The sequence below is a fragment of the Thunnus albacares genome, chromosome 2 (assembly GCF_914725855.1).
Source record: "Thunnus albacares chromosome 2, fThuAlb1.1, whole genome shotgun sequence".
In the NCBI taxonomy this organism is placed as follows: Eukaryota; Metazoa; Chordata; class Actinopteri; order Scombriformes; family Scombridae; genus Thunnus; species Thunnus albacares.
Window position 1 is genome coordinate 28,930,486 of NC_058107.1, and position 25,901 is coordinate 28,956,386.

General features: G+C 38.1%; 2 protein-coding genes across 2 annotated transcripts; both read left to right on the forward strand.

Annotated features, from left to right (window-relative positions):
- The first annotated feature begins 155 nt into the window (after positions 1 to 155).
- On the forward strand, positions 156 to 11,645 carry erap1b (endoplasmic reticulum aminopeptidase 1b). Its single transcript, XM_044377106.1, has 19 exons — positions 156 to 541; positions 1,013 to 1,530; positions 1,960 to 2,098; positions 2,471 to 2,605; positions 2,812 to 2,932; positions 3,553 to 3,707; positions 3,898 to 4,011; positions 4,099 to 4,230; positions 4,401 to 4,532; positions 5,166 to 5,249; positions 5,385 to 5,542; positions 6,045 to 6,124; positions 6,241 to 6,424; positions 6,770 to 6,926; positions 7,826 to 8,010; positions 8,166 to 8,327; positions 8,420 to 8,560; positions 9,386 to 9,467; positions 9,930 to 11,645. Exons 1-19 carry the CDS (start codon positions 479 to 481, stop codon positions 10,098 to 10,100), a joined length of 2,913 nt encoding a protein of 970 aa, XP_044233041.1. The 5' UTR covers positions 156 to 478; the 3' UTR covers positions 10,101 to 11,645.
- Positions 11,646 to 12,997: 1,352 nt separating this feature from the next.
- si:dkey-283b1.6 lies at positions 12,998 to 17,935 on the forward strand. Its single transcript, XM_044338016.1, has 4 exons — positions 12,998 to 13,158; positions 15,550 to 15,658; positions 15,904 to 16,186; positions 16,995 to 17,935. The coding sequence occupies exons 2-4, from the start codon at positions 15,630 to 15,632 to the stop codon at positions 17,124 to 17,126; spliced, it is 444 nt and encodes a 147-aa protein (XP_044193951.1). The 5' UTR covers positions 12,998 to 13,158; positions 15,550 to 15,629; the 3' UTR covers positions 17,127 to 17,935.
- The last annotated feature ends 7,966 nt before the right edge of the window (positions 17,936 to 25,901 follow it).

Here is a 25,901-nt window from a genome sequence, read left to right on the forward strand (position 1 = left end):
GGGACAGTTGGAACCTGGATTACCATCAGACAGGAAATTATAGTATACTGGTGAAAATACAGAGGGCACCGATAATCAAAGCTGTGGTACACTCTAGTGGTGAAATATATTATTGCAGATCACAACACGGAACTTCCTGTTGTTCATGCATGTTGCCTACATACAGCCACAGTTTCCTTCTACAGTATTTCCTACACTATTACTATTACTACTACACTCTTGCTTCTGTACCTGTAACCATTATGAGTTTGCAAAAATTTGATGGTCATTAACTGTTTTATTTTTTTTTTTTAAAAAGGCGTCTTTACAACTCATGCTTCCTGGACTGTTTATATTAGCAGCAGACATGAGAAGACGTACTGAAATTAAAACTTAATGTATACAGCTGTATAGTTGTAGGTACTGGTAACACATATGACCCACTGACTTTTATATACAGTCACTGATATGACCTCAACAAACATTTAATTCTCCCAGCATGCAATTCCTCCTCCATCTGTTTCACTTTCACTTGCTGACGCTGCGTGCACAAGACGACACGGTAAGTAGGACCATTACGAGATATACTTCATAATGGACTGATGTTAAGAATGGGAACTTATGTGTAATATAGCCAAACACGTCAGTTTTTGTGAAAAACACATTTTGTATCTACAGGATATGTAAACATGAATGAGTGGAAATGTGTGAGGAATCGAAAGTATTGCACTTCCGAGTGTGCTTTGTCATCGTCTGGATCAAATGCAAATACCGTGTGTTTGTGTAGCAGTAGTTTAATTAACTATGCAGCTATCACTGAATTTTGGAAAAAATGATAATGTTGCACGTTTACAACTTTCATTGGATAATAAAGTAAGGTCCTGTCTTTAGAATTATCAGTACTTCCAATACTTCAGGTAGTTACTATTATTACTTCAATTAAAACTAATTAGAAAGTGTGTGACACAGCTACTAGTATTTCTGAATGTAACCCTGCATGTGTATTTATTCCTGTATTATTTCACTCCAACAGGTGAGAGGATTTCCTGCTTTCGTTGCCACCATGTTAGCAGCTCCTCTCCTGCTGCTGCTTGTTTCCTTTTCTCCCTCATCAGGAGCGCAGCTGCCAGATAAAAGCCAAGCTAAGGAGACCCCTGTAGCCACCAATGGCCAGCCGTTCCCCTGGGACCGCATGAGGCTTCCCAAAACCGTCTTCCCCCTCCACTATGACCTGACCATTCATCCCAACCTCACCACCCTCGACTTTACCGGCGTCGCCCGTATCCAGCTGGATGTGCGGGAAGACACCAGCACCGTTGTTCTCCATGCCAAGCAGATGCAGATATCCAATGTGCTGCTCCTGGCACCTGAAGGTGTGAGACCTCTCCAGGTTTTGGAGTATCCTCGTTTCCACCAGCTTGCCTTGCTGTCAGACAAGGTGTTGACCAAGGGTAGGAAGTACGAAATTCAGCTGGAGTTTGCTGCCAACTTGTCTGACAGCTATCATGGTTTCTATAAGAGCAGCTACCGCACCAGCAGTGGAGAAGTCCGGTAAGACCATGAATGACTTATTTTCATCATGTTTTTTTCATCATTTCATCATCACTACATTAATATTGAGACATAAGTATAAACTCTGTAAATCAATCAATTATCTGAGTGATTTTAATTGGCTATAAGATGACAGACGAAACAAAAGAAAACCTTTAGGAAAGCATTTATTTGAGTGACAGAAAAAACATAAGCACGCAAAACTACCAAGGAGTGGAAGGGAGGATAATTGGCAACCTTCTTTATGCATCAGGAAGCACCAGGATTCATGGGAAATGTAGTTTTTACTTTCAGAACCACCATCAATACCATTACTTTGAGACTGAAGCTATCAATAATCTTGCCAAATGTCTCATTTTTATGGTAATCACACCAAAGTATTTTGCAATGATAAATTGATAAATAATCTCACTTTTAATATGTTACTAGGTTTCTGGCGTCCACGCAGTTTGAAGCGACCTTTGCCCGAGGAGCATTCCCCTGTTTTGACGAACCCGCCTTCAAGGCCAACTACACCATCCGGATTATACGAGAGCCACGCCACATAGCCATATCCAACATGCCCAAGGTACATATTACATATGTTGCGATAACTTTGTTTACGTACACTGATCTCCAAGAGGAATTATTACAAATAGTTAGCTGTCAAAGTTTCAGCTCTACTACATAGAGACGTTATGTTTTTTTGAAGTTACTAGTTTAATCATTCTACAACATGTAATACATCCTCATGCATGTTAGTTGCAGAATAAGTGTATGATTGCTTTATCGGCTGTGTGGCATCTCTACAATATTTTAATTGTAATCTTAATGAATATTAAGAGCTATGATCAACATAATATTTCTGATTTTCCACCTGCACTTGACCTGTTAACCTTTTCTTTCTTTTCTCTTTTGTTTCACTCCTCCATTTCCATCACTACACTCCTTTGTTTCTCAGGTAAAAACGGTGGAGTTGCCGGGTAATTTACTTGAGGATCACTTTGACACGACTGTAAAGATGAGCACGTACTTGGTGGCCTATATCGTGTCTGACTTCCTGTCTGTGAGCAAGACCACCCAGCACGGTGTCAAGGTAAAGAAGACAACAGACTCTGGCCATGCAATCTTTTTGTTCTCTCAGTCAGAATCTACTTAGTTAGAAATATTTGTTTAATGCACAGTATTTTGGAGAGACACCTTCGGTATGGTATACATTTGAAATGATTGTATAACAGCTGATACAATAATAAATGTAGCCATTTGTGCAACATTAATACTGAAGAGTGTGATCTTTACCAGATTTCAGTCTATGCTGTACCTGAGAAGATCGACCAGACAGCCTATGCTCTGGATGCTGCCGTCAAGCTGTTGGACTTCTATGATGACTACTTTGATATTCCCTACCCACTACCCAAACAGGGTTAGTAAAAGCACATATGTTATTAAGATATTATAGTACAGTAGCTGCAGTATTTATGTAGTAAAATTCAATTTTGGCAACTTTTATTTTACAGGATGTGTCACGCTATTATTACTCTATCCACGCTATTATTTACGTTATTCATTGGCTGCAGAAATGACACAGGATCGACTCAGCATGCATGGCTACACCTCTACCCCTGTTAACCATTTAAAACAGCATGTAAAAGTGCTCGTAGTCTCTCAGTCGTAAGTGGAAAGTGTGTGATTTGCATGACAAATGAATGCATTTCATATCTAAGCTTTATACAGACATCCAGGATCGGTTCTTATCAAGAGTTACTCCTTGGTGAGATCACTTTGACTAAATGGAAATCCTGGAAATGTAAATTTAAATGTGAACAGACAAGCTGTAGGAAAGTGAACTTATTTTTAAAAAAGGACCATAGAGAGGGGTATTCAACTCAAAGGGAACCTGCAGTTTTTACAACAACCAGTAAAGTAAACAAATATATTCTGCATGATGAAAGGAATTTGTATAAATGCATGTTTCGTAGGTTGACTAGCAGGTGAACGTAACATATTTAGTGGTATTTACAGTTTTGCTGTTGTTCCCTGCAGATCTGGCTGCTATCCCCGACTTCCAGTCAGGTGCGATGGAGAACTGGGGGCTGACCACCTACAGAGAGTCGGGTCTTCTGTTCGACCCTGACAAGTCCTCAGCTTCAGACAAACTGGGTATCACCAAGGTTATCGCCCATGAGCTCGCCCACCAGGTAGCTGCCCCGCATTAGTTTTGTCCTTCGGCAATAGCAGGAAAATATAGGATAAAAATTGCAATATGGTGTCGCAATAAGTTGCTCATATTAGTAAATTGTAAGGAAGAATTACTTTACTTTTTTGTTAATTTATGTATTACATCCTGTCTTTGCACATGAAGCAGTATATGTTTTCCTCTCTGTCCAGTGGTTTGGGAACTTGGTGACGATGGAGTGGTGGAATGACTTGTGGCTCAACGAGGGTTTTGCCAAGTTCATGGAGTTTATTTCTCTTGACATCACCTACCCTGAGCTGCATGTGGTAAGAGCTGAGTACAGGGAAGTAACTGAAAGCTTACTCAAAACCTATACACTATTACATTTTCTTTGTCCTCTCTCTTTCTCCCAGGATGACTTCTTTTTGGGAAAGTGTTTTGAGGCCATGGAGGTAGATGGCCTCAGCTCCTCCCACCCAATCTCCACTCCTGTGGAAAACCCTACACAGATCCAGGAGATGTTCGACGATGTGTCGTACGACAAGGTCTGCCTTTTTGTAAATTCCATAAATTATTACTCCCAAAGCGAAACTCAAGAAAAAACATTATAATTCCAGTAAAGGGACTCATAGAAGCTCTTAATCACACAACAGACAGTTTTTTGATTGTTCATTTTCAGCATGCCTGTTTTGTTTTGTTTGTTTTGTTTTTTTAGGGGGCATGTGTTCTGAATATGCTACGAGATTTCCTGACACCTGAGGCCTTCGAGATCGGCATTATCCGATACCTCAAGCGCTACAGCTACCAAAACACTGTCAACAGCCACCTGTGGGAGAGCCTGACTAATGTGAGTGATGTGTGTGTGTGTGTGTGAGAGAGTAAGTGGATGAGGAATACGTCACAAAAGTTTCTCCTTTTCAGTTATTGTTTTGTATCACATTTATATTAGAACTTAAATTAAGTCATTCATTGTAAAAACCCAGTGCATACACAATGCTTATTTTGTTGACTGTTGTGATAATTAAATTTGATGACCAATCAGTTTTCATCAGTGAGGTGGCCTCTCAGAAATCAGAAAATTGTGCAGAAAATTTGGGGTTTGAAAACCAAAAAGCTTAAATGACATGTAACTAATGCTTTTGGCCAGGATCCCTCTGCATGATTGGATGGCCAAATTGACCAGTTTTCAAAAAGTGCTCATTGATGGGGTGATGCCTCGTCTTACATTGCCAGTTATCTCTGCCTCTGTGGTTAATATGGCCTTTCTTAGTTACCTATAATAAAATTTAAAACTAGTCTTGTTACGTGTTTTTTCCACTTCCCATACAATAATTGGGAGACACATTTGACATAAGCGATTTCCTTGTCCATTGTAAATACATAATTTGCAATGTGGTGTGTTTGTGTGTTGTGTTTCTGCAAACATCACTATCGGTACTGTTATGAATATCTGTTAAACTTTTGTGCATTTCCCCACCAGATTTGCAACTCAGATGATCTGGATGAAGGTGGAATGAAACACAAAGAATTCTGCTCCAAACGCAACCGTCATTCTGGAGCCTCTGTAAGTTTTCAAATAGATTCAACCTACAAATCATATCATAGATATACTGTAATATTTATAACAGTGACAGATGTAATCTGTCTAAAACTGAGTAATGTATCTTAATGTGTACTCTGTGTGTATGTATTTGTGCAGAAATGGTTCTCTGGTGATGAGCTGGATGTCCGGGCCATCATGGACACCTGGACACTGCAGGAGGGATTTCCGCTGGTCACTGTGGACGTCAGAGGTCGTGAGGTTAGGCTCAGTCAGGAGCGTTACCTGAAGACAGACGACCCCTCGCTCACTGAAGGGTAAAATGTCAGATTGAGATTGTTACGGCAGATTTGTTATGGCAGAAGAATCCTTTTTCCAGCAGTATACCAGTTTACTTCTTGCTTTTAGAGTATATTTTCAATTTTCTGTGTGTAGATTTTTACATTTTTATTTATCTGATAACAACATCTTTCATATAATTTCAAATTATTCAAATTAGCTGCATCCATTGCTGTCATTCTTGATACCGCCACCTGATGGCGCCAAAGGAAGGAATTTTTAAATCCTACAAATTATAGCTTTAATGCAAAAATCTGTTTTCCAAGCCACCACATATGTTACATCTTTTAACTAAACACTTGTTCTCAGGGACGATGTAAAAATGTAGTTCAAGCATGCATTGTTAAGTGTGACACCTTCAGTAGCTGCATATATGGTCACAGCATGAGTTTAAACATTTTTGGGATCTTAGATATTTTTATAATTTCATGTTTTGTTATTTTGTTGAATGTCATGTTAATAATCATTATGTGTTGATAGATTCCTGTGGCAGATCCCACTAACCTACATGACCAGTGCTTCCAGTACCATCCACCGCTTCCTGCTTAAGACAAAGACAGGTGAGTGTGTTGGTTAAAGTGATGAGGTTGATTTCTGGATTAATATATTTTTACTCTTTGCCCACATATTGAAGTCCTTTTCAGTCCAAAGTTTTCTTTACTCCTCCTCCCTGCAGACATCCTATACCTACCAGAGGAAGTGGACTGGGTGAAGTTCAACGTGGACATGAGCGGCTACTACATGGTCCACTACGAAGGCGAGGGGTGGAACTCTATCATCAAACTGCTGAAAAACAACCACACAGCCCTCAGCAGCAATGACCGTGCCAGCCTCATCCAAAATGTCTTCCAGCTGGTCAGGTCTGGAAACATTTGCAGTTTTTTTTTCCTCTGTTTATTCTCTGTCATACAGTGAGTAGTTTTAGTGATGCAATCTCTCCAGCTCAAAGAAAATTGAATCATTCTAAGAACATTTTGCAAATACCTACTTTGTGGTAGCGAGGAAGCTTGTCTGTAGTCTTCCTTGTTTTAAGTTTTTGTCAGCCACATTTTAATCAATAATAAAAGTGAAATCATTTAATATGTTTTATTATGGTTAAGGGTTAGGGTTAGGACTTCTTGGCTTGTTGATGAAACAAAACATCTTGCTAAAATGGACAAAGCTGCAGCATAATGTTGATTTGAAGCCTGTCATGTATGTTGCAGTATCGGGAAGGTGAGGCTGGACACGGCTCTGGAGTTGTCCCTGTACCTGTCCAGAGAGACTGAAATCATGCCTGTTACTCAGGGCTTTGGAGAGCTTGTACCTCTCTACAAACTGATGGAGAAGAGAGACATGTCGGCTCTGGAGAACCAGATGAAGGTTAGTGAAGGCATATATAACATTCATATTCACAAAACAGACAATATTCCATTTGTGTCTATAAAATGCATTAAAATCTTACATATAAGTCTGTTTTTAAGGGGACATATCGTGTACGTTTCCAGGTCTATACTTTTATTCTGGGGCTCTACTGGAATATCTTTGCATTATTTACAGTTGAAAAAAACTTTATCTTATACTGGCCCCTCAGCTCAGCCTCTGTCTGAAACAGGCCATTTTAGCTCCTGCCTCTTTAAGGCCCTCCTCCAGATGAGCCCCTCTGTTTTGATTGGTTAGCGCCCGAAAGCTGCTCCTCAGCAGAATTCAGCTGGCTCTGGAGGCTACATACACAAACAATAGTAGTAGGATTTCACTTCTTTTTCTCCTTCTTTACTCCAAATGTCAACTTCTCAAATACATCAGTATATGTTCAAGCTGATCAGAAAGATAGGTGTGCAGTGTGCAAAAGCGTGCAGTTTAGAGGAGCGAGACTTTTGGTGAGAGAGAGCTCAGAAATATTAAGGCATTCAAAATTAGAAAGAACGGATCTTTAAGCTCTTGAGCAAGGCACTTAAGCCAAAGCTTTGGTACTACAAAACGAGCGTATGCACACTAAGACATGCTTCTCTGCCTAAATAGAATGAACAACAATGGCTCTATATACATGTTGAGTGCTCTGTGTCATTTCTAGCAGTTCAGACTAAGCAGAACAGTCGCTTACAGGTGCAGAACCAGAATATAAGAACAAACATTCAGTTGAAACTTTGGATTAAAATTAAAATTGATTTTTTAAAATCAATTATCAAAACTGGAAATGAGAAATATTCTTTCTGTGGTACTTTATTTATTGGCAGCTCATTTCAGTGCTGATTTATAAATCACCTGCTTGTGTTTCACAGGATTACATTGTGGATCTGTTCCGGGGGTTGATTGACCAGCAGAAGTGGTCTGACTCTGGTTCAGTGTCAGAGCGAGTGCTGAGGAGCTACCTGCTGCTGTTCGCCTGCGTCAGGAACTACGCTCCCTGTGTGACCAAAGCCACCGAGCTCTTTAACAAGTGGAAGGACTCTGATGGCACCATGAGGTCAGGGGTCTTGGTCCAGTTGGTCATCAGTCTGCATTTCAGTGTTTTTCTACACAGCTAGATTTTTAGAATGATGGTTAAATGATGGTTATGATGAACACTTTTTTAAGCACCTGAAGTATGCAGGGATTTCAAATTCCTTCCCTGTTTTTCAGCCTCCCTGTTGACATCACCATGGCTGTGTTTGTTATTGGGGCTCGAACACCAGAGGGGTGGGACTTCCTGTTTGAGAAGTACCGCTCTTCGCTCCAAATGTCTGTCAAGAGCCGCTTGAAGATTGCGATGACAGTCAGCCCAATGCAGCACAAACTCAAATGGTGTGTATATTATGTAAAGTAAATCCCAGTTCAAGAAGAGTGATTGGTCTTTTTCCCTTGTCCTCCCTTTACATGTGTCCATCTCTCTACAGGATGATGGAGCAGAGTCTTCTTGGTGAGGTGATGAAGACTCAGGACCTCCCGGATGTCGTCGTCTCTGTCAGCAAGAACCCCCATGGCTACAAACTAGGATGGGACTTCCTGCGGGCCAACTGGCATACCATGATCAAGAAGTCAGTCAACTCATCATACCTGACATTTCTCTCTCATTTTTAAGATACACCATGCATGACTTGTATGTAGAAATACACGTCTGTCAGCCAAAATCATAAATTTGAGTTGCATTTGAAACAACTGTCCCATCGAATCCTGCGATATGACAACTCCTACTTTACAGGCTCTTGACTTGTATACAAAAATTGCTGCCTACTCTACAATGGGACTCTAAAAATGGAGGGATATGATTCTCACGACGGGGGCGTCCCAGATTTAGATCCCAGACGAGCAGCCTTTTATATTACATGGGGGGGAAAGGAAGCAAAATTTATTAAAATATTAGGTGCATCACAGCCACCTTCTGCTCTGGAGTGTGGACCAGAGATTAAATCCTACACATTAATCCTGTCTGTCTAATAAACTCAAAGTGAACTCTACTGCTCCACCAATTTGGCAGGTTCATTAAAGTTTTAAAGCTTCCTAAATTCTTCCTTCATATTTTGTCTTTCTTGATCATACTTAGTACAATCTATGCTTAAATGCATAATAGTCTCCTCAGCCATCTGGAAAAAAGTATGTGCATATATCGGCATCGGCAATTGGCCACAGTAAATTGGAAATATCGGCATATCGGATATCGCAAAAAATCCAATATTATGCATACCTAGAAATTATGAATTGTAATGCAAAGATTTCTTGAAATTAACAAACATAAAAACATTTTGGCTTTTGTGAATGGCCCAAACCAGAAAAACCTTAAAATGATTGTACAAGAATGTACAAGACAGCGTTAATAAAGGTGTGGTGAATTATATTTAACTGTGTTTGCTTTGATGCCACAGGTTTGACCTGGGCTCCCACTCCATAGCATACTTGGTGACTGGGGTGACCAATCAGTACTCTACCAGGGAGAAGCTGGATGAGGTAAGTAAGGCTGCATGTCCACAGTGGGCCACTCTTTACTGCAGTGTGTCCTGATGCTGCAGTAGGTTTGGCCCTTTCTATGTAAATGGGTTTAAATTCACTGTTGGACCTTTGTCCCATGTCCTCTCTTTGTCTCTCCTGTCCTATTTTGCTGTACTGTCTCATATCCAATTAGAAGGCAAATGCCCAAAAACAAACTTAGCAAAATAATTGTAATGGCATGATTCAAATTGGAAATAAGAGTAGTATCCACTGTATGAAAAGTAGAAGTAGTAGAGCAAAACTATTTTCTGTATTTTTGTGTCTTATATCAACATTTCAACTATTTTTAACTATAGCAGATACTGTAAACACCACTTTGCTGCTCTAGTTTAAATCTTGTTCACAAGATGAATGTGCATTGTTGGATCTCATGTCAAACATGGATGTGTATTAAAGTTTTTGTTCTCTGCATTTGCTCAGATAAAAAGCTTCTTCAGCTCTCTGACTGAAGAGACAGGCTCAGAGATGAGATGCATCCAGCAGACCTACGAGACCATCGAGGATAACATCCGCTGGATGGACACCAACCTTCCTCTGCTGCAGGCCTGGCTGAACAAACGCAACCACAGAGTTGTACATGTTGATTTATAGCTCCAGGGTAAAAATGTTTAGAGCTATATCGCTAAAGGCAGACAATACCAGAGGTGTGGACTCAGGTCACATGACTCCAGTGAAAATCACAAAGTCACAACAATCACAAATTTAATCACAAATTTGATGACTTCATACTCAAAATCAAAAAAGCCTTGCAATTCAATTTAACACCAGTAATCTCTGATTTACCCTCCCCAAACACAAAGATAGCAAAACAAACAAAAAAAAGAATTTACTCAAACAAGAATTACTATGCTTTGGATGCTGTGTCATTTCAATGCATATTATTAGTTACCCTAAAACTGACTGTCCTGACTTGGGACTGACGTACAATGTTTGAGACTTCTTGAGACTTACTTGTGACTTTCTTCCACCTTGGTAAAACTACAGCATTAAACTAAATGCTGTTTTTTTCCAGACTCCAGAAGATCCAAATAGTCACTATAGATTTCCTCAGTATGTGAAAATAGCCTTAAGGAATGCCTTAAAGAACCTCCATGTGGTAGTATAGGTTTGTGAAATTGTGAATTATGGCAAAGGGTTCTTGATGGAACCTCTTGGGTTCCCTTATTGGTGTTGTCCGAGGAAGTCGTTAATGTTTTTTTAATGTTTTTTTTTGGAGCATAGTTTCCTAATGAAAGTGCTCCGCAATAGACAGGAACAGCCTGAACATTTTTTGCTCAGAACTGTCTGTGTGCGTTTACTGTATGTGTTTGTGTGCATGTGTTTAACGTGCATATCTGTTAAAGTGTGTGTGTGTGTTTGTGTGTGTGTGTGTGTGTGTGTGTGTGTGTGTGTGTGTGTGTGTGTTTTTATATGCTTGCGCATATGTGTTATGACTGTAATGTGATGACTGCAGTGCCAGACATTGTAGAAGTTCCCACTTTTTGTGAACTACATTTTCGTTCATCCTGCTTTACTGCAGACAGTAACAACTTAAGTATTGTACAGTTTTGTACAAACAGTAAATGTTGCACAAAAGAAACAAAAGAAAATGCACTGCACATCAGATATCTAACTTTTCTCAAATATTTAGTTACCAGACCATTAACCAAGTAAAACATGAAAAACAAAACCACAAAGATTGGACACTACTGCCTCCAGCCTTCATGTAAAAAATAATGTGGGAATATCTACAATGTCTACACCTGAATGAATTCTTTCTCTGGAAGGCAGCTAGGAAAAGAAAGAGGCACCTAAATGCACTTATATTTTTGTGTGGTTCAAGGGTTGTTATAGAAATTGACTTAAATATTTTTAAAACTCAAGAGCACAGTGTTGCTCTTGCACAGGTCAGATACTATTTTTACACTGTTAGCTTGATTTTCCAATGGCAACATGAAAAAAAAATACTACTACTGATCCTTCTAGGCAACATTTTAAATTAAATTCTCTTATAAATTACACAAGAAAGTGTACTGTAAATAATGAGTTGTTTAACAGTTGTCCTGTAACATCCCTCCTTTGTACAGGATTCACAACAATTCTGTTTTTTCCCTAAGGATTAAATGTTGTTTTGAATAAAATTCAGCTTGTTAAATATTCAACCAGTAAGGTTTAAATTTGTTTTAAAGGACCAGTGCATAAGATTTAGTGGGATCTAGTGGAACAGATTTGGCATAAGTGGAATATAAAATGCATAAGTATGTTTTAATCAGTGTATAATCCCATGAAAATAAGAATCTTGTTTTCGTTAGCTTAGAATGAGCCCTATATATCTACATAGGGAGTGGTTCCCCTTCCACAGAGATTGCCATGTTGTACCTCCATGTTTCTACAGTAGCCCAGAACAGACAAGCCAAACACTGGCTCTAGAGAGGGCCTCTCATGTTTTTTTTGCGAGTTTTTCTGCCACCGTTCCTACATGCGTAGAAAGGGAGGGGGAGGGGTATTCAGTTGGTTGCAATCTGTACCTCACTGCTAGATGCCACTAAGTGTTACACACTGGTCCTTTTGGTTCCATTTGCATTTATTTGCCCTACCAATTACAAATCCTTTCTAGTAATATGTGTAAACCTTACATGTTTAGCCCTTATATGGATGCAACCTTTGTACCTTTTCACTCCTCTGATCAACAGGTCATGCGTTTGGCAATAGTAGAAATTACATTTCCTGGCTTGTGGAGTATTCTCATACTCATTTTGGGTTATCTGTGTTTCAGTTCAATCACACACACAATAAAAAACAAATTCAAGCAGATGGCTGAAATACTTGAGGAGCATTTGTGTTTAAACCTGATCCAGGCTCTTTTGTCCTGGTTAAAAATGGCAGCGCCCCTGTGAAAGACAAGGAATTTTATGAGAGAAAAAACAAGAAAATACGTCAGTCATATAATATCAGATGTAAGTGTTGTTATCCCATGAATCAATACTTTGACCCTGACTAAGCTAAAAGATGTTTTCATTTTTTTTATAGATTTTTTTCCAACAGATCTCACGTGGGTTCTCATGCAAACATCTGTCTACTGTTTGAGTTGGGAGGACAAAGTGTTCAGTCTGTCTGTCTGAGTTGAAAAATGGGAGAATGGTGTCTTCACCTGTCGCTTTACGTTAACTCTATATGCTTATGTGAACACTAAGGAACCTGAGGGATTTATTGCTCTTGATTTCAGTTAATGGGAAACAGGCTCAAGTCCTCATGTCTCAGCTGAGGCCTCTTAGTCAACGGTAGCTGTTACTTTGAAACGTCTAATGCTGCCATAAACTCTTCTGATGGACCTTTAGCACAAACCAATAAAACACACTGTCCAACTGATAAAACACACATGCATTTATATATGTGAGCATATATGCATACAAATAGCTCTATACTATAGGTTAAGCATTTATGAAAACAATTCTTCAATATTTTAAGGTGTGCAAGGGTTGATATACATGATCGGCTTTGCACCCACTCTTGCGCACACACACACACACACACACACACACACACACACACACACACACACACACACACCACCCCCTCAGCAGCACACCCACAATAGAAACTGCACTCTGCTCCTGTGAGATTTTCCCTCCCAGTCCTACACCTGAGGAGAGCTGTCTCTGGACTGAAGGTAAGCACCTCAAATATATATATATATGCTTTTGTTAACCCTTATATTCATCTTGATGAAACTCACTGAGAACTGATAATGTTGTTATGAAATATACCAAACTAAAAACGTCAAAGAGCTGTTCAGACCTGGCCCCTGTTCCTCCTGACTGCTGTTTGCCTTAGAGCTCACTGATCAACTATGTGGTGAATTTTGACCTCACCTACTTCTCGTGATTTTGTTCGCTTCATTTTGTTAATTAATCTATTCGGCATGTAAAGAGCGGTCAGACTAGACCACATCGTATGTATAAAGTTTTTATCTTCCTATAAATACCGATGCAACATCATGTGGAGCACGTTATACACTTAACAGCCCTGGTGGCAGGTGAAAGTTTAGTCAATTTTGTGATAATTCTGTTGTGATTTGTTTTCTGAGCTGATGTTAGCGTATGTTAAATCTTGATATATTTTTATATTTTTTAAATTTATTTATTTGCACAGTAAAAACAAAACGGCATAAAAACAACACAACAAAAGAGAGGAAACAAATTGTGCAGGTGAGATTTAGAAAACCCCTAGAGGCTTATAACTTACATCAAACTTATAACTTACATATAACTTTGATCAAAACCTGTGATGCACTTTGTCACAGAGCCACACAATTCCTTTTAATTTCTACCTGACGAGCAGAACTTAAGCCAAAATGTACCGGCAGTTTCTTTCTTTTCTGGTATTTTAACCCTGTTCACACCTGTGATATACATTACATTACATAACTAGTGATTTACTGTCATCATTTTGTGATTCAAGGGCGTTCCTCGTACCCAATAACTGCTGACTAATAGCATATAAAGAAACCCTGTTGGTCAAGATAGGAATATATTGCTGCTGATTGTCATTCTCAATCAGTATAATTTAATTGCTGTCTGGTGAAAACCATGAATCTCCAAAATGTCAACTTTTTAACAGCTTTGTTACCATTCATTTTTCAGATAATCAGATGTGTTGTAAATGTAGCTTAAGAAATAGGGCAAGGCATTTTGCACCTTTGAACAAGGCAATATGCTGTACATTAATCATAAAAGGTGTAAAAACAAAATGTAAAAGAAACACAAGACATTATAAACATGACACATTTAAACAGAATTACAGACAAAATTAAGCTAAAGTCAAATAAATTACAGTGCAGAATGAGGTATGAATAAAAAAGCCCCAAATTTGATTTAATGAAAGGCAGTGACAAAAAGAAAAGTCTTAAGCCTTGATTTAAAAGAACATGTAGTTCCTAGTATAGGAAGGAGTTTTCTGGAAGTTTGTTACAGATATGTGTTGCTCAGTGCTGCTTCTCCATGTTTAGTTTTGACTCTGGGGACGGAAAACGGATGAATCCCAGATGACCTGAGAGGTCTGGGTGGTTCATAACATACAGCAGATCAAAAACCATTCAATGCTTTATAAACCAGTAGAAATAAGGGATTGTTCTCAACACAGTTTATCAAAAAAAAAAAAAAAATTAAAATCACCCAAATTTTGAGATAAATGGTTTGTTCTAGACATAAACTGATAAATATTTAAAGAAAGATACACATAATGAAGGGCATCATTTCCGAATACATTTATACATGACATATTTTGAAATTGTGTTAATCGAGTTGTTAAAAAATGCCAAGAATGTAAATGCTTCAGCTCGACAATGTCTATAACTTTCATGTTAACATCTATGATGTTTTTCTACCTTAGTGGGAATTATTTTCACATTGTGGATATATTTAATTAGGAATAAATTGCAGATTATTAAGTTGCTCCTGTTAGATGTTGATGAGACTTAATATGTGAGGTGTTTAAAAACTGCACATATAAACGCAAGTATGCACTACATTGTTATTTTCTCCATTTCACATGAAATAGCAGATATCACAGAACAGATGACGAAAATTGAAATCATTCAGTTTTATCACTGCGCTCCACAATGACTCATCTAAGAGTTCAAAATAAGGTGATTACAATCACTAGATAAGTTTCCAAGCATATGTGATAAAATTTGATCACGAGATCATTGCGTAATAACACCAAGTGCCAGTAAACTGTACTGAAGAATGACTGTGAACCATGTGAGATTACTGCAGGACAGACGAGTAAGTTGGACTCTATGAACAATCTACTTCTATAAGACTGTTATCTCTGTCTATGACAAAACATTTATGAGTTCAAAGTATATTTTCCTGTTGATTGAAGAAGAAAGATGTTGAAACTTGTTCTATAAGGCATCAACATGGGTCCGCCTAAAAACATTTTAACAAAGCAATCATCTATAAAGTATATTAACGTAATTAAAGAAAGAGAGAGATTAGATGTTTTTCTTTAATATCAATAAAGTGTTTAATTGATGTTTTGCCTATTTCACCTCCAGGTTGCCGTTGTGTTTGGGTTCAGGTTTCTGACTCCACCTTCATTTTGATCTATTTTGAGTTGATTTACACAGCTTTAAGGATGCCCTTCAGTGAGATTCCCATTCTAGAGTAAGACACATTTCTTTTTATGTCTAAACTTAAATCATATTTAAATCATTATGATGCAAACACTTCAAAATATGAGCAAAAAATGGCTTTCTGAATAAAAAAGACAAAAAACAACAACATATCTATCCTATCCATCATTTCTCCCTGTCTTCTCCTGTGTTGCACCCATCTCCATCTTTCTCCTCCTCCTCCTCCTCCTCCTCCTCCTCCTCCTCCTCCTCCTCCTCCTCCTCCTCCTCTTCAAGGATCTTCCTGGGCTTCCTGGGCATGGGCCTTTCCATCATGTTCTGCACCACCTTCTGCAGGGCGTGCACTCGCCTAAGGGAGGAGCAGATTGCGAGGGAGGCAATAAGGCGCAACGATATTGACGGGTGGCCGCCTTCGATATATTTCATACCCTTCCATAGCAACAGGTCGCAGCAGGACAGTGAAGACCAACTCGGTGTGCCTCGATACAGCGAGGAATTCCACACACCACCACGATACAGCGCTGAAGTCTTCTCTGGCCCCCCACCTGCCTATAATGAGGTAATTCTAAAACAAAGCCAATCAGTGATGGACCCCAAAACTTGGATGCATCAGATAGTGTCACATCTTATTTTCTCACTTATCACTTCCTGTCACGAGGAATCAGTGTTGCCATTTTAACTGCTACTCCATGAATTAGTAATATGGTTTACCTGAAAGGATCTATATGGCAGCTATAAGGAGAGATAATTGAACTTCCTCCTGCGTCTATCATGATAAGAAATATAGAGAAGATCTTAACAATTCTGAAACTGCGTCACTGTTAGTGCATTCTCAGGAAATTGCATATGACCCACTGAAGATGTAACTGATGTGGAAAATCGTTTTCTCTGAGCGCTGCTGTTTTCTAACTTCTGATGAGTTCTTCCTCCCATCTTATCAATATAAAAGATCTCTGTTTTTTATATTGTGTTATATTTATAATTACCAGATATTTTGTTGGTTATTATTCTTTGTAAATATGTTATATTTCCTCATGTGAGCACTTGTGTGACATGGGATTCATTGAAGAAAAATTTGACTGTGAATTTGCACTTTCTTGGTTCACATTTGTTCATCTTCATTATCTCAAAAATGATGCTCTTACATCCTCCGTAACACATATTTAAAATAATATTTTACCAACAAGTTACGTCTCCAAAAGTGCTAGAATGGAATTTGGAAAGAAATCTGATATTTTTACTCTCCCAAACAATGTTGGTGACTTGTCATAAAACCAAACTCTCCTGCAAAAAACATGACATCACATCTACTTCAATGTGCATTTTCTTTTTGTTTGACTTTATCTTTGCCTTTCTGTGTGTTTCAGCTGGGATTCAAGCCTGATGATCTTCCCCCTGTATATACAGAATATAACGTCCCTGTGTATCCTGTCCCACCCCCACCCCCACCCCCACCTCCCACAGACATGGTACAATCACAAACACACTCACACCCATAACGCAGGACCATCACACTGTACCTGTGACGGGATTATGGACAGTTGTATTATTGCACTGCTTCATGGACTGGAGTGAGCTGTACCTGGAGTGTATAATGTTTTAAAGATTATTTTCATTGTGAGTCTGTTTTTTTTTTTTTTATCATGGTAATGAATGTGATGATGAACAGAGAAAAGATGGAGGCTCCAGAGATGGAATCAGGTCTAAAGCTACATTCTCCAAGAAACTAATCCATTTAAGATCCAAAATAATTTTATTCCCACATGAATGATTGTTACAATTTGACTGTGTGCATCATTCAAACACTTGCTGCTGTTATAAGGAGGTTATGTTTAAGTCCCATCGGTTTGTTTGTCTCTCTATGTTAGTTAGTAGGATGTCTCAAACAATTTTAAAATTTGGTGCAACTTCAGGTGCAGATCTCAATCCAATGGTCCCACCATGTGGCCATTTATAGAACACTCTACATTTTAGCTCATAACTCCTGAATCATGAGTTGAACATTGTGCAATTGTAACAAATGTATTTTTCCAGTAGGTGGCACAACAACAATATAAATCAATTTAAATAGCCATAACTCAGTAGTAGTGAGTCTGTTTCACTTAAAGTTCCCCATCAGTCAAAAATATTTTTTTCTTGTTCCTTCAGCTGTGCAGAATGATGTATGTGCAGAGTTTGACACCAGAAGTATATTTTTACATTCTTCTGGTGAAGGGGGAAACAAGCACGATATGTGACACAAGTCACATCTAGTTTGCAGCCAATCGAGGGCCAGTGTACAACTTGTGTATATATATATATATATATATATATATATATTGGTGAAGTAGGAGACATTTTGTGTTCAGCAGTTAATCTTTTGAAATGAAAAATATTTGCATATTCATAGATTCTGGATTTTTAATGAGGTAGAAGGAGAAGATGCAATTTTAAGGAGTTTTAACAAGGGAGCTGTCTCTCATGTCAGACACAACTTATTTTTTTTTTATGGATATAGGATTTTGTATGTAGATCCTAAAACATTTTTGGAGGGGATTGCACACTTCATCCTTTTAATACGAGCCTAATACAGGATTTCAAACCATGGCAAGCCATGTATTTTAGTGTAGATCCTGATTCTGATGCAGATAGCTTATTTCAGAAGACTGTTTTTCCTTTTAAGTGTTTACCCTGAAGGTGCAACTGAACAAATACTCATCAGGAAGCAGCAGCAACAGGCTCGAGAGAAAAACAGAGACACAAAGAATGTGTGAAAAACACCTGTTCTTACATGTACTGCAGCTGTTGTTTTCAGTGACTGATTGATGTACTTACGTTTAAATCAAGTAGGAATGACTTTCAGAAACACTTGATGGTCTAAGGCAAGAGTCATGGCCGTATAAATGAATCTCTTCCCTTCCTTCCTTTTCTTTCTGTTTTGTCCGTATTTTCTTAATGGTGACAAACCCGCTGGTAAATGTTAGGATCCCAAGCTCTACTTACCACCTGAAAGTTGTTGTAAACAGTATTTTGAAGTCAGAGGTGTGCTGTATATCAACTATCCTTCCCAAATAACTTGAATGCACAAACTACTGGTTGAGACAATGCAGTTTGAACCAATTGCTCTGAAAACAACTGCTTTTTGTAAGATGTTTAGAGAGTTGATTTAAGATTTTAATGAAACAATGACTATATAGTAAGTGAAATGTGTAAATCAGCAAATAGCACATAATGGTTTAAATCTCTGGACAAAATGTGAATGATGTTTATAGTAGCTGGTCTACTAACTGATCTCTGAATATAAAGACAAAATATTTTTGTGTCACTCCAAATATTTTCTGTTAAGACAAATAAAATTAGAAATATTGGCTAAATGTTGAAATATCTATGTTTTGTGTCTAATTTTATACCATATTTCTATGACTGAACATTTTGTTGTATATAAACATTTAGTGGCAAGACTCTTTCTTGAAACTTTGCTACAAGCCAAAAAGGAAAAAAAAATATTTTAACAACTAAGGGATAAATATACATCAGTTTGAGGACAACATGACTTCTAGATAAATAATCTTACTGGGAAACTGAGTTGAACTTCTGGTTTCCAATAAAAGCAAAACCAAAACAAAACAACCCCCCCACACACAAATTTTGGAGTGCCATTTGGTCCATAGAGCCAAACCAGCTGTTAAAACTACAGAAAAGGTACATAAAACATTTTGCACTTTTACATATGATCACAGTGATGACATATCAAGCCATATATCATGTAAGACTCTTAAGACTGGAGTCTGTTGTTCAGTATTTTGGCTTCAGAAATCACGAGTAATGGTTTTATTTATTTTTTTGTGGTACCAATGTCAGATTTGTTGTTTTTACACAGAGAGATGTGTTATTGGTCCATGTTTAATATGCAGAAAAATGTCCAGCAGACTCCACTCTTGTGCCAAAAGAAGAACATTTTAACAAAGCACTTCTTCAAACAACACCTTTTACTGCCAGATGAAGTTTAGAAAGCTCTGAATATACAACATCCTAACTAATATAGTGTGTATATTTTGTCAGCACAGCATGCACAGGGGTTAGGTTTTGCTCTCCTTTTCAGGTGCTTGTTATAAGAAACAGACTTCTAACAAGTGGAAGGACATAAATTTGAGAGATACTGGAACAAACTGTTTTTCTTACTTTACTCACTACTGCAGCTACAGGCATCATTAAATGTCAATGAAATGTTAAATTTAATTTATTAATTGCAAACACACAGATAGGGGTTGGGATTAACTCTTAATTAAGATATTGTAATTTAAAGTTATGACTAAAAATTGAATATTAGCTCATTCTGAACATCCATTTAGAACTATTTGCCGTTTTCCACGTGTTGACAAGGTGCAGCAGTGGTTCAGTGACACGCCAGAGTACATAGTAGGATGTCTACAATGATATCACTGTATAGACATGGTGACACCTACAGATGGTCCCACACATGATCTGTAACCCTATATATGTCAAGAGGGCTCGCACATGTCATTCCTATATGTTTTAAGGCAGCTGGATGTGGTGTCATCTGCCAGCTTCTGTAAGGGAACATGCTTGCCTCTTAAACATACTGTGCCATGCTATCACTTACACTGCACAGGGGATGTGCATGTGTGTGAGTGTACATGTCTGTATGGATGTGGGCATTAGTTTAAATGCCTGACTATCTTCCTGTATTAATGTAATTTGATGACATGATTCGTGACTCTAAACTCTATGAGAGAATTAAGCCACGTGGGCCTCAATACCCAATGCATGTTATTTATAAGTGTTTTCTGCAAATTATTGAGAGAACCACTAAAAAAAACAGTCTAGGGAAGACAATGTGACTCTCTTGGCAGCTCCCACTGCAGGAACCAATAACCCATAAATGGAAAACTCTGCTGTGGTTCACTGCATAACTGTGTCCTCTGTCTTTTTGTTTTTCCTGCTCTCGCTCTCTCTTTACTCTGTATCACTGGAGGGCAATGCCAATGTGCACAGATGAAGCCCTTTTAACATATTTCAATAATCATTTAAACCCCCATCGCCCAGTTTGTTATGCAAAATCTTCCACTGATCATTTATTAAACCTGTCTTCTACAGATGTTCTTAGGGTTTATTTTGCGATTTTGCTGCTGGTGGGTAAGTGTCTCGTTCTAGCACAGCTTAGAAGTAGATTTTAAGTGAAGAAAGACAACTAATTTCCCCAAACCTCCCTTTCCAAGCAACACATCTGTCAGTAACTAATTAGACATTTCATCATTTGTATTGACATTAAAAATATCTTTATTGCAGGGATAATTTCCTCCCACCTTTTCTGAGAATGAGTCATTTAATAGCTTGGTGATTTGGCACATGTACACAAGCCAACCAGTCCCTGTATGGAGATCTGACTCAGTATCAGAAAACTGTATTGGCTTTGGACAAGTGTCAGAAGTTATCAGTGAGAATGTATGATTCAGAAAACTGATGAGGTGAGAGATGAACAGAGTGGCAGAGACTCAAGAATCATGTGAATTAGCTCAACTGCTAATTATCTAAAATTTTTTATTTGTTGAATCATTGCTGGCAGTTTTATTTTTAAATAAACCGAAGCTCTCTCTCCCTCAGTGAAGGATTTTAGATTTGTACATCAAATAATCCCAAACTAAGAGTTTTCTACACCGTAATAAGTTTTGCTCCCTGCTTAACATAGAAAAGGAGGCATCAGCATCTATTTAGCGTCGTGTTTGTGTCCCACTGGCGAAAGTAAGTCCAATATTCACTCACCTTTTTGCTCTGTTTTGGTCTCCACCAATTCTTTAGGGAAATATCTGGCTCTTTTAGCGGCTAAATGCTGCACTGTGTTCACCAGCTAGTTGTTAACTTTGTCTGTTTGCTGTTTGGTGCTGGGCACGTGGCGTACTGTGGGTTTATCAGAGATTTTTTGCTGTTGACAACTGCCTGCTGCGTCTGGATCTGAAGTTGATGAGAGCAGTGAGAGTGAACCAAAACAAGTTGCTGACTGGAATTGAAGACTCAAGTGGCAATTTTCCACAGATTTATCAATAAAAGCAACCACTCTCACATTATATAGAGTCATTTGATCCAAATTGAATGTAAAAACACTGGTAAGAGCAGCTTTATGTGGTAATATGATCATTTTCTTGAAAATATAGACCAGAGAGAGAGAGTATGGTTATGTTCTACAAAATGTTCTGCTTGTGGAGAAGCTAGATGGTGTCTTCTAATTGCACAGTTTTGTGTTCTGAAATGCAATTTTTCAGTTGTCCCTGTAAACCAAAAATATTCTCTGTACCAGCAGAATAAATGCATGACGGGGGACACCTTGAGGTTTCCACATGGCAGCTTTCACACCAGAGTGTTCATTCCAGTAACCTCTAAAATCAAAAACTCATGCTGAGCGTTCACTGTTACAACATGTCCTCTGTCTCACATTTGCTTCACTCTCTCCTCCCCTTCTCTCTTTCTCTGTCTATACTTTTCCTCTACTCCTTCTCAATCTGTTTTTTCTTCCTCCATCTCTATCTTTCTTTCAAGCACATGGTCACCAACTTTTTCTCATTCTTTTTCCATCCTCTCTTTCCCCTCCCCCATATAGTCACCTTCCTCTTCCTCCCTCAGTCCCCCTTCGGGACCCCCTGCAGACAGTGAAGCAGCAGAAAGCAGTAAACTCCTCTGCCCTGTAATGATTTTCTGACCTGCTGAATTTCTGCCTTGCAATAGTATTTCACCCAGCTTACCTTACTTTGAACTCACTTGCTAGTGCTTGGTAACATAATATACCACTATCACTTTAAGTGATTGAATGGGGTATTTCATGCTTTAATTGCTTTTAAATTACTTTTGGTAGACAATGTCCAGTGAGAAGGCAGCTGCAAACCTTAAAAACTGAAAATTCACACAAAGATAGCTCATGATTAGTGTTATTGTGCATGTATGTGGATGTGTGTGTACAATATAGGGGAGACCAGGGACAGTTATAACACTTTATGCGATTTTCCCAATAAATCAAAATCATTGGAACTGGAACAGTCCATTTGCTATATTATAAACTGCAATGTGTCAACTACTGAAACAATGTATTTAAGTGGTTTTATGAAATATGTACAGGTTGCAAAATTGATTTAAATACAGTCACTCCACTGTTACAACTGTCCCAGTGTACAGGTATAACACATGCCAGGGACAGTTGTAACATGTCAAAAATATACATAATTAATCAATTAAATACTCAAAAGGAAAAAGATTATTTATCATTCATGATTATTGTGACTATTCTTTTTTTTTTTTTAAACAATCAATACCTTTATTCACACTACATGACAAAAAAGAGGGGAAGCCATCAAATTATAATGCAAGGATATTATTTAATGGGTAGAACACACATCCTCAAAAAAGTTTAGACATTAAATCAAAATGGATTAGTTTGAGGACAACATTCAGTACAGGATCACATGGCAAATGCAGTATGATTTGGCCACTGTCCTGACTGATTTGGCCTGTTTTATTTCATCTCAAGCCCTCTCCAGCAAAGGATGTGGGACTCCCCTGTCTGTCTTCCTCTTTCTGATATTTAGCATGCTGTAAGCAATCACTGTTTCCACTGACTATTAGCATGCAACTGATTATCATTAACTTAGCATGTAATTTTATGACATTTTACATTTAGTTTCCTATCTATCTATCTATCTATCTATCTATCTATCTATCTATCTATCTATCTATCTATCTATCTATCTATCTATCTATCTATCTATCTATCTAGTGTTACATCTGGTGTTACAACTGTCCCTGGTGTCCCCTACTGTTTGTATGTAGGTTTTTCTGTAAATTTATAGAGGTATTTTTGCACATATACACATATGCATTCATTTACCCTTATTACATTTTGAGGGGAGTTTAGATTTCAAAAAATAAGTATTTATTTTAGTCTGTTCTCTTGACTAGATCTGGTACATGCCAACCCTTATCTTGTATATCTATCTTTGCAGTGGCTAAAAGCATTTTCCCCTCTCCACACACACACAGGCGAAACAGCTTTGTCTGATTGAGGTTGTGTTTTGCTCACTGTGTGCCTGGGTGAAGACGATAATTCTCTGAAATGTGTTGGCACAATAAAGTTGATTGAAGGTATGACATTGCTATCTGAACATTCTGTACTTTTTGTACATTTAGTTTCACCCTTACAGCCAAAATGATTTTCTAAAACTGCTGGTATCCCAAAACATTCCCCCCAAAATTTCACTATTCTTTATTTGTTTGTATCAAAGACTCTTTTCTAAATTCTGATGCATTCTCATATTGAGTTAAATACTCAAACCAAATGGATCACAATTACATGCACTCTGACATCAAAGGGAAAACCCGACCATAATTCTTTGCACTTTTCCCTGTCACTGAGCAGGATTTTTTTGTTGTATGTTCAGAATCTTCTGGATCAGGACTACAATTTAAAACGTTGTTTGGGTTTGAATAGTGCTTGGTCTCTCAACTCGCCTTTGTGTTAATGACCCACATGTGGGCACTTTAAGAGGTCAGTCTGTTCACCAAACTACAAAGAAATCTTTTCATAGTGTTTAAGAAATCCTGCTGGTACACTAACAAACAAACCAACGGGTGAACTGAGAAACTGAGAAAGACCAGTTAAACTGAGCTCAAGCACAGGACTAAAAGTTAGTTTTAGATATGACTTAACAGATAGAGAATTGTTTGAGTCTTCTAATGTTGAGTCCTCACTGTCTTTGAGTACTGCTGGTCTGGAAGAGACATGTGGGAACCTGGAATAGATTTGCATTAGAGGAAGAAACCCCTGAGGGCTTTTCAGATAGAGAGGAGCACATTTAATATAAAAAGGAATGGATGGGATAAGATTATGTCTGTGCATGTGAGCATGTCAGTCAAAGAAAAGTGTGCCAGAGCGAGAGAGCTAAAGGTATGCAGGGCAAGAGTGTTTGTCCGGCAGTGTTTATGTGTGTAAGCCTGTTCTTGGTTGAATGATGGCTGAGCACAGTTGCCTTTATTACCAGGATGACCCATCTCTCTCCTTACCCTCCTCCCATTCTCTTTATCTTTCTCTCCCGCTGCTCTGTGATATGAATACACACTGGAGAGCCCCTGGCATAACGCTGTCGAATGACGTTCTCACTGAGTCTTTCCCTGTGCTGCTATCTTTGTCACAGGGCTGTGACTCTTTATTATCACTCTCTAAATTTTTTGTGTGTGTATGGTTTGTCAATCTGTGCCTGTCTTCAATTTGGCAAAATCACAAATGTGTCCCTGGAAAGTAATTTACATTAGCACATGCTAATACTTAATTAGCATACAATATGTTGAGTGACAAGAGGTAATTGGCACCAAAGTGAGAAGCGCTTTTAATAACAAACATGTTTACCAAAAGTATCATTTTTTGGCTTTAATTAACACACTACATCTCTTTGTGAGCAACCACTACTAAATAGCTGTGCTGTGATATTTGACTTTATACTCTCTCAATCCTCCATTTTACCAGTATCCTACTGCAAACAGGTCAACTAGAATCTTACATTTTTTTCTATGAACATCTCATCTGGGCTGACAGATGTAAATTAACCATCCAGACTAACTCAGGCTAATTATTTTTGCTAGTTTTTGTGTTCATTAAAGGCATTATCCTGCACAAATAAACTTGCTCCATGCTCCAATGTTAGCATGAATATTAAGAGGAAAAACAGTCTGGTTGGTATGGTTCTGGCTTGTATATGTGCTGACCAAGCTGGTTGTAAACTTGGTTTCAGCTGGTCCACCGGTGTGGCTAAACTGGTTGAACTGAACCATGCAGGTAGATCTGGTATTATGCTGATCCAGTCATGATGGAAATGGTTGAAGACTTTGGTGAAACTTGCTTCTGCTGGTGGATCAAGTTTGCAAAGACTACAAACTTGAAACTAAAAGAGACCTTTATGAAGGCAGTAAAAATACAGAGGTCAAGCCTCAAGAATGAGATTTTCATGATGAATTGAGAGACAAATCTGCCTAGTTTGCTGCTAAAACACTAAAATATGTTATTCAGACAAAAAGTCACTAGAAAATTAGCTTTTATCCATTTCTTCATCCTTAATAAGCTTATTGTTTATCTGAACAATATGTCAGTCCAACCCCAACCACCAATTAGAGTCATTTATATGTAAAAAAATAAGGTTAGCTCTAAAAATAAAAAAACAAAACTACAATACAAAATTATTTGTAGTTGCATGGATAGTTAATTGCACTTGTTTTTTTTTGCAAGCTGTTCTTTTAAA

Bases quoted from the DNA above. Each gene is read 5' to 3' on its own strand.
- erap1b (XM_044377106.1), top strand. From the start codon at position 479: ATGCAATTCCTCCTCCATCTGTTTCACTTTCACTTGCTGACGCTGCGT. The intron at 2,099-2,470 runs GTACATATTACA...TTTGTTTCTCAG, and splicing joins CCATATCCAACATGCCCAAG to GTAAAAACGGTGGAGTTGCC. The intron at 3,708-3,897 runs GTAGCTGCCCCG...CTCTCTGTCCAG, and splicing joins CCCATGAGCTCGCCCACCAG to TGGTTTGGGAACTTGGTGAC.
- si:dkey-283b1.6 (XM_044338016.1), top strand. From the start codon at position 15,630: ATGCCCTTCAGTGAGATTCCCATTCTAGA. The intron at 15,659-15,903 runs GTAAGACACATT...CTCCTCTTCAAG, and splicing joins AGTGAGATTCCCATTCTAGA to GATCTTCCTGGGCTTCCTGG. The intron at 16,187-16,994 runs GTAATTCTAAAA...TGTGTGTTTCAG, and splicing joins CCCCACCTGCCTATAATGAG to CTGGGATTCAAGCCTGATGA.